At 42.1% G+C, this 17,668-nt stretch overlaps 1 protein-coding gene and 1 pseudogene across 1 annotated transcript in view; one reads left to right on the top strand and one right to left on the bottom strand.

Annotated features, from left to right (window-relative positions):
• Positions 1-14,230: 14,230 nt before the first annotated feature.
• Positions 14,231-15,194, bottom strand: LOC116463824 (26S proteasome non-ATPase regulatory subunit 7-like; annotated as a pseudogene).
• A 2,038-nt stretch (positions 15,195-17,232) lies between these two features.
• LOC131382576 (centrosomal protein of 112 kDa-like) overlaps positions 17,233-17,668 on the top strand; it is a 68,199-nt gene continuing 67,763 nt past the window's right edge. The window contains exon 1 of the mRNA XM_058434869.1: positions 17,233-17,239. Within this exon, the coding sequence (XP_058290852.1) occupies positions 17,233-17,239 (7 nt within the window). The remainder of the gene's footprint in view (positions 17,240-17,668) is intronic.

Raw genomic sequence — 17,668 nt, 5'->3', positions numbered from 1 at the left:
GTCACCCAGGCTGGAGTGCAGTGGCGTGATCTTGGCTCACTGCACCTCCTCTGCCTTCTGGGTTCAAGCGATTCTCCTGCCTCAGCCTCTTGAATAGCTGGGATTACAGATGTGTGCCACTACACCCGGCTAATATTTTCATTTGTAGTAGAGACGAGGTTTCACCATGTTGGCCAGGCTGGTCTCGAACTCCTGATCTCAGGCGATCCACCCACCTTGGCCTCCCAAAGTGCTGGGATTATAGGCATGAACCACCATGTCTGGCCTGAAGTGTGTTTGCGTGATTTTTAAACATGGTGGTTAGGAAGGAAGTGCAGGAGAGGGCCAGGTGACTTCCTGGAAAAACATTCCAGACAGAGGGGACAGCAAATACAAAGGTTCTAAAGAAGCAAAATCTGGGCTGTTCAGGAAACAGAAAGGACAGCTGCAGAGCTTCAGTGGAGTGAGCAAGGGGAAAGAAGTGGGAGGTGATAAATAGGCAGATCATGTAGGTCACTGGAAAGACTGGCTTTTAATCTGACAGATTAAAACGGGAATCATGACAGAGTTTTGGACAGAGGGATATGATGGGAGTTACAGTTTAAAAGGATCCCTCTGACTGCTCTGTGGAGACTATGCTAAGGTGGAGTGAAAACAGAACCAAAGAGACCAGTGAGGAGAATGCTGTAGTGATTCAGGTGAGAGAGGAAGATGGCCTGGACCAGGGGGTAACGGGAGATGATGAGAGCTAACTGGATTTGGGGGTCGACTGGATCTGCAGAAAGATTGGATAGGGTGTGTAATAGAGAAGAGTCAAGAATGACTTCAAAGTTTTTGCCTCCAGGTTAGATTGGACATTAAGATGGTGGAGACTGCAGGAAAGCAAGTTTAGGGAGAAAAGTAGGAATTGACTTTTGAGCATATTGCCCATTTGAGATACTATTTATGAGAGTTGGATTTATGAGTATAGAGTTCTGAGGAGAACTCCCACCCAGCAAGAGATAGAAATATGGGAGTCATCGGCTGGGCATGGTGGCTCACACCTATAATCCCAGCACTTTGGCAGGCCGAGATGGGCGGATCACGAGGTCAGGAGATCGAGACCATCCTGGCTAACACGGTGAAACCCCATCTCTGCTAAAAATTTTGAAAAATTTTGCCTAGTGTTTGCTAGCAGTTTTTACCACACTCCTTCCCACAAGTCTAATTTTCACACACACAAAATACTCCAATGTTTTCCAAAACTTCCTTCATAAACTGACTCTAAACCAACTCCTTGATTTGCAGCTGAACCTGAAAAACTCAGATGGAAATTATTCTAATTTCATTCAACAAGTAGCATTTCACCCACGCAAAGACTGAATAGGTGAGAGAAGACCTATACTTAGCAACCATATCCTTAGGTTTAAACTTAATAGTTACAATATTCAATTAAAAAAAATAGTTTAAACCCATATTGAAATAATGCTAAAAATAGACATGCTGCCTGTGCCAATTATTTTCCCTAGTGGGAGACTTTCCAGGTTAAACATCAATGTTGGTGGAATTCCTTCCCATAATTAAGGAGAGAGTGAAAAAGAAGGAACCTGCAACACCTACTTTCCTGTACAGGAAAGAAGATCTCTGACAAAACGTAGCCCCTGGAAACCCCAAAGCCTTCTCTCAAAGACTACAAGGATCTCTCTCCACTGTCACTTCCTATAATGTTGAAGGATTTCTCATTGCCTGTCTTTGGAGAATCCCATTCAGTGTGCACACAGCAAAACTGCTGTTAAAAACTCAGCTGAAATCTGGATTAAAATCTTAAACATTTTAAATTCATAAACACAAACTTTACATGGGCCTCCAGCTCTGCCCAACAATCCTATTATATTTCTCTAGTTTGTTCACTCCCTTACTCTCTAAAGTGGCTATTTCTCTTTTCAACCTTTCTCAAGCCACCTTCCTTCTCTTCTCACCCTTAGCTGATAACTTGGCTCCTTATTTCACTGAGAAAATAGAAAAGATCTTTTTTTTTTTTTTTAATCTTTCCACTCCCAAATCCATCATTCTACCAGTATTGGCAACCACGGAATCTGCCTTCTGTCAGGTTACAATGAATGCATGAACATCTAAGGACAAACCCTCTCTTTATGTGCTAGGTCCCATTTTCTCTCTCCTACTTAAGGATTTTACTCCTCTAATTAATGCTTATCCATGTTTATTTTTTCCTTTCTATCGGAACACTTCAATCAGCATACAGATATACAGTAATATCACCCATTAAAAAAAGAAGCCCTGTTACTTCACATCTTTCTTACAGCTACTGCTCCAACTCTTTAGTCCCTGTTTTTACAAAAGTCCTGGAGTTATTTCCCTTTGCCACCTGCATTATATACTACCCATCACTTCTCCACAATCTGTGTTCTCCGTAGGATTTCCCCACCCATGCCTCTTTCTCAGAACTTAACCCAATTCCATGTGACGTGGACTGGATCTTTTCTCCAAGATGCTTCTCTGCTCCTCCTCCTTTTACAGAAACCAGAGTGGCTCCCCTCCCTTCTAGGCTTTCATTCAAAAGCTCCAAATTCCCTTTACTTAACCTTAAAAACCAATTTTATGGCCGGGTGCGGTGGCTCACACCTGTAATCCCAGCACTTTAGGAGGCCAAGGCAAGTGGATCATCTGAGGTCAGGAGGTCGAGACCAGCCTGGCCAACATGGTGAAACCCCGTCTCTAGAAAAATACAAAAGATTAGCTGGGCGTGGTGGCGGGTGCCTGTAGCCCCAGCTACTTGGGTGGCTGAGGCAGGAGAACGCTTGAACCTGGGAAGTGGAGGTTGCAGTGAGTTGAGATGGCACCATTGCACTCCAGCCTGGGTGACAAGAGCGAAACTCTGTCTCAAAACAAACAAACAGCAACAACAAAATTTTACTTTTTCTTCCTCAACTTGTTCCTTCAGACTCTGTGTGTGTGTTGAAGGTGGAGTTTGAGAGGTTGTGGTATTTCCCTTTTCTAAACCAAAAGCCCTATTTAGGGATTTTTGCCAAACAAAAAACCATCTGCTCTGGTTTCCTCCTCTCAAAGCACAAAGCTTTAGAACCATTGTTTTCTTTAACTTGTTGCATGTCAGTTTAAAAATAGACCTCTCTTATCCTACCTAACAGCTCTAGGCATGGAAAGAGGGCAGTAAGCATTTAGAATGTCTTCTCCTGCCCACACATGATCACTGCATTGGCTCTGAGAAAGGGGAGAGAATATTTTTGTATTATCCCACCTTTTGTTGCAAATGCTTCATAATTCATTTTATTGTTTTTAAATTTAAAACATATGTTGGAACTAATATGCAAATTCAGTAAAGTTCCAGAATATGAAATTAACATACAAAAATCAGTAGCATTTCTATACACTAATAGCAAACCATCTGAAAAAGAAATTAAGAAAACAATTCCATCCACATAGCTACAAAAAATATATATATACTTACAAAGAAATTTAGCCAAGGAGGCGAAAGACTTGTATGCTGAAAAATATAAAATATTGATGAAAGGAATTAAAAAAGACACAAATAAATAGAATAATATTCATGTTCATAGATTGGAAGAATTAATATTGTTAAAATGTCCATGTTACCCAAAGTGATCTACAGATTCAGTGCAATACCTATCAAAATTCCAATGACATTTTCCACAGAAATAGAAAAAACAGTTTGTATGAAACTACAAAGGCCCCTGAATAGCCAAAGGGATCTTGAATGAAAAGAACAAAGCTAGAGGCATCACATTATCTAACTTCAAAATATACTACAAAGCTATAGTAATCAAATCAGCTGGTACAAATACAGACACATAGACCAATGTAAGAGAATAGGCAGTTCAAAAATAAACTCACACATTTATAGTCAATCGATTTTCTACAGAAGTGTCAGGGGTTGTCCAGGGCTGCAGTCTTATCTGAAGGGTCAAGTGGAGAAGGATTTGCTTCTAAGCTCACTCAGTGGTTGTTGGCATGATTCAATTCCCTTTGGGCTATTGGAAGAGAGCCTCAATTTTTTACTGTTGACCTGTGACTTCCCTCAATTCATTGCCCTTCAGTCCTTAAAGGAAAATTGGATGGCACAGTATAGTACCCATGACAATACACTCTTTTTTTTTTTTTTTTTTGGCTTGATCCACCGCTTTGTATGCTTTCTGAGAATAGCTCCTCCAGGATTCCGATAGACCTCTTTTCTTGGGTGAAACTCAGTAGAGTAAGGTTAGTGAGATAAACTACAACACCTGATGCTACAGTTGGCCTTCGAACTGCAACTGATACTCATCTTCTTCCTCCACCACCATCCATTTCGTATTCTCCTCACCCTTGGCTGGCTCTTCTGTTGGTCTCAGTGGGTCTTCTGGTGGTGTGACAAAGACCTTCATCCTTGAGGGGTCTGAAAGGCCTCTCTGCCTTTCTGATGTTTCTATGATTTTTATAATCAAAATTTTATCAAGGAGTACTGAGGAGGCAGCAGCCCTATTTGCTCCTGATGATCAGGGTCAATGACCCTTTCTAAGATGGTGAGATCTTTGCTTGCTGGTTCCTTGGCAAAAGGAGCCCAAAGTTGCCAGGCACCATCTGTAGTTTATAGTTCAATAGGACTTGCTGTGCCCCTAGTGGAAGTGTTTCCTTTTTGGAAACAAGGCCTTTTAAACCATAGAGTTCAGATGTGGAACAAAAGCATAAGTGTCCCCAAGTGAGTCAAGGGGAGATATAATAACTTGGCCACTGCTGCTTCAAATCCTTGATTCCCAGACCCATGATTGTTCCTACTGGGGAGACAATGAAGATGTTTGATTTAAAGTATATACTTCATCATAGAGGATCATATCTCAAAGCTGGTGCTTTGATTATGCTTTCAACAGGCCATTTCAAGGTTCTATCAGCTGGCAGCATCTGGATGGTTTGGTAGGTAATGTGATCAGTTGGTCCTGTGGTCAGGGGGCCTATTGTCATACCTCCTTTACTATAAAATGGGTTACCTGGTCTGGTACAATGTTATGTGGGATCCTGTATCAGTGGATTCAAACTCCATAAGTCCTCAGATAGTGATGCAGGAAAAACAAATGCATATCCAAATAAGTATTGATTCCTAGCATAACGGATCTGTACTCCTTCAGTAGAAGTAGGTCCAATGCAGTCAACTTGATACCTTATGTGCCAGTGGGTCTGCTTGTGAGATGGTATCATCTTGGAGGCTCAACATTGGCCTCTGGTCTCTGTTGCTTGCCAGGTTGGACATTCAAGCAAGGCAGTATCCAGATCAATCTATATAAGTAGGAGACCATGCTGTTGGGCCTATGAATTATCTCCATCCTTGTTACCATAGCGATTTCAGTCATGTGGCCATTATGCCAGCACTGGGGTGGCCAGTGTTAGAGGCCAGATGCTGTCAACTGGCTGAGTCTTTTTCTCTATCTGGTTATATAGTACCTTGCTAGTGGGAGTTAACATGTGCATCAAAGGTCTTCACACTTTGTGCCCACTCCATTTATTGATTCACATGCCTCTACTCCTAGTCCTCTTTGTACCTGATCTACCCATCTTTCTTCTCACCTCTCAGACTCTGTCAAGCCACTACCTATGAGTTCATATATATTCTAATCGTAAGCCACTTCTTTTTCCACGCAAGAAAGACGACCATCCAAAATTCTTCCCATGGGGAGGATTTTTTCTCACCACTGTTTTTCAAGATGCTCTTCGAATAAGCTGTATTGTAGCTATCATTCTTTTGTTTACCTACACACATGTACAGACCTTCATGTCCATGAACCAAGCTCAGGCTTTTTCCTCCGCTCTCAGCTGGTCTTACGGGATCATATGGGGTCATAGGGCTATAGATGTGCACCTAGGAATGTCATTAGTACAACAGTGATGGATGATGTGGAATTTTGACCTTCTGATCATGTAGCTTCAGGGTATATCCATTGTCATCTTATCGTGCGTTGTTGCTAGGCACACTTGACCTTACGACTTGGTGGGTATGACAGAATATAGCTGGTGATGGGCAGCTGTAACTGCCTGGTCACTTGGTGCCTAGCATCCAGTATATTAGAAATTGTTTCTCAAGTGGCATCTAATTCTCCGCTGTGGATGACATGGTCCTGCTTTTTAGTCTTCTTAGATCTAGAAGAGTTCCTCCATTTTTATTCCTCCTTTCTTGCAATCTTTATCTATCTATCTATCTATCTATCTATCTATCTATATCTGTATCTCTATCTATCTATCTATCTATCTATCTATCTATCTATCTATCTATCTGTCTGTATTTGAGATGGAGTCTTGCTCTGTTGTCCAGGCTGGAGTACAGTGGTGCGATCTCACCTCACTGAAACTTCTCCTGCCTCAGCTTCAGGTAGCTGGGATTACAGGTGCTCACCACCACACCTGTTTATTTTATTTTATTTTTTTTTTGTTAGTTGAGACAGGGTTTCACCATGTTGGCCAGGCTAGTCTTGAACTCCTGACCTCAAGCGATTCGCCCACCTCGGCCTCTCAAAGTGCTGGGATTACAGGGGTGAGATGCTGTGCCCCCCTCACAATCTTAATATTTTTAAAGAGTAGAGGACAATCATTTGGGTTTGTCTGATGTTACCTTATGATGTGATTTCAGTTGTATTGTTGCTGGGATTACAAGAGAAATGAGATTGTAATCTTAGTGCATCATATTAGGAAGTACATGATATCAATTTATGCCATTACTATTGGTAATGTTAACTATGATTACTTGGTTAGAAATCTGATGTCTGCCAGATTTCTACATTGTAATCTTACTATATTGTACTTTGTAACTAATTAATCAGTATCTCATGGGGAGATACTTCACAACTATGTGAATATCCTGTTTTTCATCAAATTTTCATCCAGTAATTTTAGATTTTTACTTAAATCAATTGTTTTTGTGATGGTTGCCAGTGAGTAATTTTTTTAATTTATCATTCCTTCTACACTTATTATTTCTCATTCTGCTGTAAGGAAGTACTTTCCCATTTCCCCAAATTAATTTGTTGATTAATATTAGTATAAACACATGGATTCTTATTTTATTCAGTGAGTTATGATTCACTAATATAATTATTTATCTGGATGCTTGAGTTGTACAGAATTGATCATTAGGAGCCACACAGTGGCTCATGTGTCTTTTTGATATGTCTCTATATCCTTTGGGTACTTTTAAATTTTATTAAAAAAAATTTTTTTTTGAGATGGAGTTTTGCTCTTGTTGCCCAGGCTAGAGTGCAATGGCGCGATCTTGGCTTACTGCAACCTCCGTCTCCTGGGTTCAAGCAATTTTCCTGCCTCTGCCTCCCGAGTAGCTGGGATTACAGGTATGCATCACCATGTCCGGTGAATTTTGTATTTTTAGTAGAGATGGGGTTTCTCCATGTTGGTCAGGCTGGTCTCAAACTCCCGACCTCAGGTGATCCGCCCACCTCAGCCTCCCAAAGTGCTGAGATGACAGGTACCAGCCACTATGCCTGGCCCAGGACTCTGAATTCCTTCTTTGTACTTTTCTGAATTTTGTATTATCCTTTTGTACTCCTTCTTTGTATTGTCCTGACTTTTGAGGAAGCTCAAAACAGTTATTTTGAATCCTCTGTACGAAAGGTCACATCTCTCTCTCTAGGATAGGTCACTGTTGCCTTATTTAGTTCATTTGGTGAGGTCATGTTTTCCAGCATGGTTTTGGTGCTTATGGATGTTAATTGTTGTCTGGGCATTAAAGAGTTAGGTATTTATTGTAGTGTTTGCAGTCTGGGCTTGTTTGTTGGGAAGGCTTTCCAAGTATTCAAAGAGAATTGAGTGTTGTGATCTAAGTCTTTGGTCACTGCAACCATATATGCATTAGGAGAACCCCCAGCCCAGTAATGATGACTCTTGCAGACCTCTTAAGGTATCACTTTGGTGGTCTTAAGTAGGATCCAAGAGAATTCCCTGGATTACCAGGCAAAGACTCTTGCTTTCTTCTCTTACTTTCTCCCAGACAGAGTCTCTTCTCCATGCTGAACTGCTTGGAGCTGGGTGACACAAGCAGCCTTGTGGCCTCAACAACTGGGACTGTACTAGGTCAGACCTGAAGCCAGCACAGCAGTGGGTCTTGCCTGGCTACCGTCTGTTGTTCACTCAAGGCCTAAGGGCTCTTTAGTCAACAGGTGGCGAATCCAGCCAGGCTTGTGTCCCTCCCTTCAGGGCAGTGAGCTCTCCCTAAGCCCAGGGCAGGTCCAGAAATGCTGTCAGGGCAGGGCCTGGAGTTGGGAACTTTAGGAATCTACCTGGTGCTCTTTCCACTGCGCCTGAGCTGGCACCCAAATCGCAAGACAAAGTCCTTCCTACTCTTCCATCTCCTTTCCTCAAGGAGAAGGAGTCTCTCCCCCTGGTCACCACCATCCCAGGCCTACAGTGATTACTGCCTGGCTACCAGTGATGTTCACTCAAGGCCCAAGAGCTCTTCAGTCAGCTTGTGGTGAAGGCTGCCAGGCTTGAGTCTCTTCCTTCAGGGCAGTGTGCTCCCCTCTGGCTTAGGGCAAGTCCAGAAATGCCACCCAGGGGCCAAGGCCTGGAATCAGGGACACCAGGATCCTGCTTTGTGCTTTATCCCACTATGGCCGACTTGGTACCCAAGCTGCAAGACAAAGCCCCTTTACTCTTTCCTCTCCTTTCCTCAAGTAAAAGGAGTCTCTCCCTGTGACCACCACAGCTGGAAATGTGCTGGGTCACACCTGAAGTTGGCATGGCGCAGGATCTCACTCAAGTCTTGTGGTGAGTACTGCCTGGCAACTGGTGGTGTTAATTCAAGTCCGAGGACTCTTGGATCATCTGGTAGTGAATCCTGCCAGAACTGGTACTTCTCTTTAAGGCAGTGGCTAGAGTGTGTCAAGAAATGTCCAGCAAATAGGGCCTGGAATGGGGGCCTCAGGATTCAGCCTGGAATGGGGGCCTCAGGATTCAGCCTGGTGCCGTATTCTGCTGTGGCTGAGCTGGAATGCAAGTTGCAAGACAAAGTTCTCTTTACCCTCCCCTCTCCTCTCCTCAAGCAGAAGGAAGTAGTCTCTCCTGGAGCTGCGAGCTGTGCTGTCTGAGGTTGTGGGAGGGGTAACACAAGCACACCCTTGGCCACCCCAGCTGTTGTCTCACAGATTGTGGGCACCCAAAGACCACTGGCTCCAAGCCCAGCACAGCACTAGGACTTGCCTAGGAATTTCAGTCCTTGTGGCCCAGACCACCTTTCAAGTTTATTTAGGACCCCAGAGCACTTTACCCCATGGTTGTGGGGCTAGTTGGAACTCAAGTTCTGTCTGGCTGCTGGGATGGATGATTCTTTTCCGGCTAGGGCCGGTCTAAATGTTTCCCTCGTGGTTACCAGGTGAATTCTGCCCTGTGTGGCTTTCTGCTGTGACAGACAGCACTGAATTCCAATGCAAAGTCCCACAAACACTTCACACTCCCTCCCCCAAGCACGCAGATTCTCCCTCTGCACCACATGGCCACTGCTGGGGATGAACGAAGGGTGGTGCCGACAACTTGAGATTGTCTTTCCCAGCCTCTTCATTGCCCCTATCCTTGATATAATTTTAAAGCCAGGTACAGGGATTTTTGGTTATGACGGTGTTTTTTTGCGTGGATGGTTGTTCTATTTGGTGTTCCTGTGAGGGGGATGATCACTGGGGGTCTCTATTTGGCCATCTTGCTCCACCCCCATCTTTGAGCACTTCTTTTTTTTTTTTTTGAGGCAGAGTCTCACTCTGTAGCCAGGCTGGAGTGCAGTGGCACGATCTTGGTTCACTGCAGCCTCCGTCTTCCGGGTTCAAGCAATTCTCCTGCCTCAGCCCCTGGAGTAGCTAGGACAACAGGTGTGCACCACCATGCTTTTGGTTAAAACACAATACTCCAAGCTTGTCATAATTTGTAAACCTCAGCTTCCTAAACCTCAGCCATTTCCCCAATGAACTGAAGATAACGGTGTTTAGAAATGAAGGTCTGGGCCGGGTGCGGTGGCTCGTGCCTGTAATCCTAGCACTTTGGGAGGCCAAGGCAGGTGGATCATGAGATCAGAAGATCGAGACCATCCTGGCTAACATGGTGAAACCCCTCTCTACTAAAAATACAAAAAATTAGCCGGGCGTGGTGGCGGGCGCCTGTAGTCCCAGCTACTCGGGAGGTTGAGGCAGAAGAATGGTGTGAACCCGGGAGGCGGAGCTTGCAGTGAGCCAAGATTGCACCACTGCACTCCAGCCTGGGTGACAGAGTGAGACTCCATCTCAAAAAAAAAAAAAAGAAGGAAAAAAAGAAATCAAAGTCTGCATTGTGTCTGGGTGTAGTGCTCATTGATACTGAGGCATCACTGCTTCTAGGTCCTCTTCAACAGACAGAGCTAGGAAATACATACACATATTTATGTACACATACACTACTCATATACACAATAATTAGGTCTGCATTTTGATAACACCAGATAGTCAGCATGCCTAACTTTGACACCTCAGCACTTCTGTTTTAAACCCTTAGCACCTTTCCAACACTCCTCCCTTCCCCAGCCTATTCTACAAAGAAGCTCCTGGGATATGGTAAGTTTGTTGAAGGTTGTGTTTTGTGCCATTTTGTTCACTGGAAGGCATTTTAGGCTGCTGGATAGGTTTGGATCCCTGAAAAATAATCAGAGCAGACTTTAGAGCTTAGACGATAGTCCTGATTCCTCTCATGTAATGGTATTTTCACAGAAATAAAAATCTGCTATTTTTGTAATTGGAAGAGGCAATTTGGATTTGAGGAGTCCATCGGTAGAAACTGCCCAATTGCAGCCCCTCTATTTAGTGATTATGTGGTCCATTTTGTGCCATAAGTAGATTCCCTTTTTCAAGCGTTTTTCTTCTTAAATGCTTTGCTCGCCAGGTTGCCCGTCATCACAGTTCTGCTGTACCCTCCTTAGCCATAGTTTGCAGTGATCTCCCCCTGCTGGAGATGGTACAGGAAGTACTAACTGCCACAGGTAGCCTAGTGAAGAAAGAACTGCAACCATAAGGAGCTGGTTATCATCCTCCTTTTTTTTTTTTTTTTTTTGAGATGGAGTCTCGCTCTGTCACCCAGGCCGGAATGCAGTGGCGCAATCTCGGCTCAGTGCAAGCTCCGCCTCCCGGGTTCACGGCATTCTCCTGCCTCAGCCTCCCGAGTAGCTGGGACTGCAGGCGCCCGCCACCATACCTGGCTAATTTTTTGTATTTTTAGTAGAGACAGGGTTTCACTGCGTTAGCCAGGATGGTCTCGATCTCCTGACCTCATGATCCGCCTGCCTCGGCCTCCCAAAGTGCTGAGATTATAGGCATGAGCCACTGCACCCGGCCCATCCTCTGTTTTTGCACAGTTGAACTGAATCTTCCCAAAGTAATATTACTCACCTAGGAATCATAGACTAAATGAACTCTATAAACTATATAACTATAACTCTACAAATTCATATAACTATATTACTATACATTCTATAAATGCATATGGCTAGGGAGGTCTTCTTCCAAGACAAGTAGGTCCCTGAAGGTGCTTCTCAATGATCATCTTTTTTCTCTCGGTTTATGGCAGGATGGCGTTCTAAATGCAAAGGAATCAATGTTTTCACTTATCTCTTATGCTATATTTCTGCAACAAGTTTATAACATAATTCTCTCATTTCTAATACATGGACCAATCTTTCAATATATAGGGTCTCTTTCCTGTGCCCCAAACTTAATAATAAGTACTACTCCGCAGTGACATTTCCTATTAGCCTGAGGATCGTTCCCTGCTTTAATCTCTCAATAAAAGATTAAAAAGATAAAAGAAAGAAAAGGAAAGAAAACAGCTTGAGCTATGTGCATGTGTGTGCCAGTATGCCTGTTTGTGGGTGAGAGTGTGTATGTGGTTGCTGTGCAAATGTGTGAGCATATTTGTCCCTTTTGTGTGAGTGAGTATATATGTGGTATGTGTGGCATGCATGTGGATTTGTGTATGTGGTTTGAATGTGCTTTGTGTATGTGCCCATGCGTATGCGAGAGTGTGTGTGTGTGTGTGTGTGTGTGTGTGTGTGTGTGTCTGCGCATGCACGTGCACATGATAATTAGTTCTTTGTGTGCTATTGCTGCCTCCTAGTGGCATCTATTTCTTTCCAAAGTGCTGGCAAAACAGTTGGGAAAGAAAAGAAGCCCTCATATTGAAGTCTCCTGTGTCAGGCACTGGGTACATTTTTTCTGTATATCTCACTTCTGTTAATTCAATCTCCCCAATCATCCCATAAGGAAAATAAATAAACTGAAGCTCAGGAAGATTATGTGACTTAGTTTACCCAGGTCACAAAGCTAGTAAGTGACAGAACCAGATATCCAAACTTCAGAATGATATCTTTCGTACCATTTTTATACTGCTAGTTAAGCTACAATTTTTCCCAGTGGCTTCTTGGAAATATTTGCATTCTAAAGTTGGCGTTTTACAGCCTACTCCTGAAACAAGTTGGTAGAAAAGATTGTTGTATATGCAAGGCTAGGAAATATCCTAGGTTGCTAGTTTTTATGGATACTGGCTAGGGCATTATGGCAATATGTATATCACTGAAGGGAAGGGAGAAAGAGTAGCCAGTTTATCTCTGTTAATATCCTATAGCATGAATTGCCCCAAGAGGCTAAGATAGAATAAGCAGCAGAAGGAGGAATGAAATGTTGAATATTGCTTAGTTCTAGCATAAGGAAGAAATCCAAAGTCACTATGTTAAAGGCAGTGACTCTTTTCTTAGTAGTGAAGAAAAGAAAATATGCCTCGTCATTCTTAGTTTCTGCAATCTTTATGCTGTATTTATTTATTTATTTAACTAAAAAAATAGAGACAGGGTCTCGCTGTGTTGCCTAGGCTGGTCTGAAACTCCTGGGCTCAAGCAATCTGCCTGCCTCGGCCTCCCACCGTGTTGGATTACAGGCCTGAGCTGCTGCGCCCGGCCCATAATGCATTCATTTGTAGTATAATCTATACTTCTGTGGTCTGTAAATAGAAAGTTCTGCATTACTTACCATTAAATTTAAGGAATTTACCAGGTACAGGATTGTTTTCATATTTGTCTCTAATGTGTTTATGTAATAATTACAATTCTTGGTATTTACAAATTGTTTTCCATCTAGATAGCTAAAAGTCATTTACATTTTTCACTCTAATGATACAGAGTATCTTAATAATGCAAAATGGTGAATCATGGAAATTTGATTGCTTTGAATGTTAGCTTATGCATATTGCTAATTTTGAAACAACAAATTAAAAATATGGAAGATACTTATCTAATATATCTATATAACTATATAAAAAATTCCACAAAAATAAAGGACAAAAGAGATACTTTGCAGAAGAATAAAAGACTAATAGAGATATTTAAATATTCCAACTTCTCTAATAGTGAAAAATGCAAAGTAAAAAGAGATGCTTTTTTTTTTCTTTTTTTTACATACGATTAGCACAGATCTGAAAAACCATTAATGTGAGACAGTCATTTGCACAGACCATTGAGTGAAGTTGCAGATTTGCAAAATACTTCCAGTGAGCGATTTGGCGGTACTGATCAAAAGCCTTAATGCTTTTATAATGCCCATAAGAATATCTTTTATGGAGAGAGCTAAAATTTCAACTAAGATGTATATATTCAAAGGCATTTATTGCAACATTATTTATAAGGGCAAAAATTGGTAACCACAGGAGAGTAATTAAGAAAATTGTCATATCCACATGATGATATAATAAGTAGATATTAAAAATAATAATACAGATATAAAAATTTGAGTATATACAAATGTGAATAGTAGTTATTACTTAATGGCAGGATTACACATAATTTTTTTTCTCCTTTAAACTTTCCAGTATTTTTCAATTTCCTTATAAGGGAAATGAAACTTTGAAACCATGAAAACTTTTTATTTTTATTATTTTATTTTATTTATTTATCTTTTTGAGACAGAGTTTCGCTCTTGTTGCCCAGGCTGGAGTGCAGTGGTGTGATCTTGGCTCACTTCAACCTCCACCTCCCAGGTTCAAGCGATTCTCCTGCCTCAGCCTCCTGGGTAGCTGGATTACAGGCATGTGCCACCATGCCCAGCGAATTTTGTATTTTTAGTAGAGATGGGGTTTCTCCATGTTGGTCAGGCTGGTCTTGAACTCCCGACCTTGGGTCATCCCCTCTCTTCGGCTTCCCAAACTGTTGGGATTACAGGCATAAAGAAGCTATTTAATACACGTTTTACTTTTTCTCCTCTTTCTTTACATCACTCTTTTCCTTAACTTTATCTTTCCCCTTGTCAGCTTTTCTATCTTTTCGCTCTCTTCTTTCTCCTGCCCTTCTTTCTTGTCTCCATCCTGGTTGGCAATCTTGTTGTTGTTGAGGTTGTGCAGGGTGACCACAGAATGGATCAGTGAGGCCAAGTACACTACCACCATCTGGTCGTTGGTCCTCGGGTAAAAAGCTTTAACAGGCTCCTGCAGGCTGATGTCTGGCAGAAGGTTGAAGACGTCCTGCAGCTCGCAGATGATCTGATGGTTGATGGGCAGCTTGCCTGTGGCTACTTTTTCCAGGTAGCTCCTGATATCCAGAAGCTTGGAGTTCAGTCCCTTCAAACCATGGACCTGGTTTGTGATCTGCTGGGACAGAGTGCCCACCGTTGTGTCTTTGATGTCTCATAACAAGTGTTTAACTTCAACTTCCTCAGCTTACTCTGCTCCAGTTTCACTGGTCACGTGTTCAAATGTTTTCAAGGTTGGAGTTCCATCATCATGGACTTCTTCCACTGAAATGTACGCTTCTGTGGGCAGCCCTAGGTCCTTTGGATTCACGTCAATAATGATCAATACTGAGTTACGATAGTATCTTTTCATGAGTTCATTGATGGTAATGTCATTCTTGTGTATATTCTGGCCTGTGTGGTACCAGCCAACTATTCTTTTTCTGGCATTGGCTTTCTTAAACATTCCACACATGTTTTCCAAATAATCATGATCTAAAAACCACACAGAATTGTCTTTGTCATCTTCATCAAAAGGAACTGCAGAACTGTTCGATACATCAATTGCTTTCTTTTGTCATGACCCCCAAAACACACCAACAACGCGCTTCTGGTTTCCAACCTTGCCGATTCGGTTGAAATGATCCACCACGCTGAGCAGCACCGGGGGTGGCCCACCACCTTCTGTACTGCCAGCTCTGGCATCGAGACACACCTTGCCCAGGCCTGGCTCCCTGCGACCTGCAAACACTGGCAGCGGTAGTGATTTCCCTGGGGCTCCATCAGGCCTGGCTCTTCTTCTTCCCTCAGGTTTACATTTGACTTTGCAAAACAAAAAACCCAAGTAACAGTGGCTTAAACAAAGGTAATCTCTAGGTCTCCTACTATAGTTACCTTAATTTTATGGAGCAAGAGTTTAAATTACACAGATTGGCCAGGCACGGTAGCTCACGCCTGTAATCCCAGCACTTTGGGAGGCCAAGGAGGGCAGATCACCTGAGGTCGGGAGTTTGAGACCAGCCCGACCAACATGGAGAAACCCTGTCTCTACTAAAAATACAAAAAATTATTTGGGTGTGGTGGCACATGCCTGTAATTCCAGCTACTGGGGAGGCTGAGGTAGGAGAATCGCTTGAAGCTGGGAGGCGGAGTTTGCAGTAAGCATGCCACTGCACACCAGCCTAGGCAACAAGAGCAAAACTCTGTCTCAAAAAAAAAAAAAAAATGTATACAGATCATCAGATTTAATCCTTCAAGATGCAGGTTAGTTCAAATTACAGATGAATAATTATCTTTCTAATTAATAAAAGCTCACATTTTCATATTTTTTTGTAGAGAATTGAATTCACATTGTTCAATGTCATCTAGACTAATTCTTAAGTTTATATTTTGAAAATAAGCAGATCCCTTTCAACGTGGGAAGTATAGCACAATTATCTTCCCACAGAGGAAAGAAAATTTTTTTAGGGTCCTCTTTATACTACCATTATCAACAATGTCACCATTTGATTTTTAAAAATTGAGATGTCATTCGTTTTTGAAACAAACCTACTTTCATTTAAGTCATTTGTAGCTGTTAGGAAACAATATTTTCAATAGAAATAGTGTTTCAATGTCACTCTCTTTTTATCAAAGATAAAACAAGGTTCTGTATATATTTTCCTATACTGACTTTATAATCGCAGCACAGTGTTTTCTTTATTTCCTCTCTATCCCAAAACATTATTTATATACCTTTTTTTTCTTTTGAGACAGACTCTAATTTTTTGTTTGTATTTTTAGTAGAGACGGGGTTTCACCATGTTAGCCAGGAGGGTCTCGATCTCCTGACCTCGTGATCCACCCGCCTCGGCCTCCCAAACTGCTAGGATACAGGTGTGAGCCACCACGCCTGGCCGACTAGAGAATATTTATCTGGCTTCATCCTTGAGGTTCCTGAATAGGCTCTGAGTTCAGCAATTTCTTCCCAAATATTTGTAGAGGTCCCCAGGGTGAGTCACATGGGTGCTCTGTATATGATGGAACTACCCTATCATGGTGCTCTGTCTCTGACTGAACTACTTGGGAGGCTGAGGTCGGAGGATTGCTTGAGCTCAGGAGTTGGAGGCTGTAGTGAGCTATGATTATGCCACTGCACTCCAGCCTAGGTGACAGAGCCAGGCTCTGCCTCTAAAAAAAGAAAAAAGAAAATTCCCAAAGGAAGTTGTTCACACTGTAGGATTAGGAATCACTCTCTTACACAAAGAGGAAGATGCTACATGAAGGGCAACTCATGGCCAATACTTTGTTTCATGCATCATATCATCACTTTCCCCTTCAATTTTGCATATTGCCATTGAACCAGGTCTCTTTAGGATGACTTACTTTTTCTTTTTTTTTTTCGAGATAGAGTCTCGCTCTGTCACCCAGGCTAGAGTGCAGTGGCATGATCTTGGCTCACTGCAACCTCCGCCTCCTGGGTTCAAGCGATTCTCCTGCCTCAGCCTCTTAAGTAGCTGGGACCACAGGCGTCCCACCACCACGCCTGCTAATTTTTGTATTTTTAATAGAGACGGGGTTTCACCATATTGGCCAGGCTGGTCTTGAACTCCTGACCTCATGATCCACCTGCCTCAGCCTTCCAAAGTGCTGGGATTACAGGCATGAGCCACCGTGCGCAGCCAGGATTACTTACTTTCTAGGAGGTTCCTTGGTTCTCAGGTAAGGAGTTTCCAAGTGAAACTTGCCTACTAGTCATCTAAACATGACATGTAGGCTTGAGTTCTAAGGTGAACACAGCTCAGGCTCAAGCTGGTATCTCTTTCATGTTATATACACATAACAAATAATAAAACTCTATATGCATATCTTAATATTTTTATTTGCATGTGTGTATATGAATGAAAAATATATAAATGAAAATGATATATATAAATGCAAAAAGTGACAATCAGCTTGTTCTTAAAAGTGGGAAGGGAGATCTACTCATCTTATTTTCACCTAAGCAGAGGAAATATTTAAAGACATTTTCATTTTCAGTTATATTTTTCTGCTATAGTTATTTCCTCTGAGATGAGCTTGAGCTTGTTACATTTTTTCTTTGATTTATCTTCTATTTATCTTCTATTTTTCTTTTCATATTCATTTAGACACCATTTGTCAAATTCATTTCATATCTTTCAGCAATGCAGTTTATGATT

This window comes from Hylobates moloch, unplaced genomic scaffold (assembly GCF_009828535.3).
Source record: "Hylobates moloch isolate HMO894 unplaced genomic scaffold, HMol_V3 SCAFFOLD_70, whole genome shotgun sequence".
Lineage (NCBI taxonomy): Eukaryota > Metazoa > Chordata > Mammalia > Primates > Hylobatidae > Hylobates > Hylobates moloch.
This window is presented reverse-complemented; position numbering and strand designations above follow the sequence as displayed.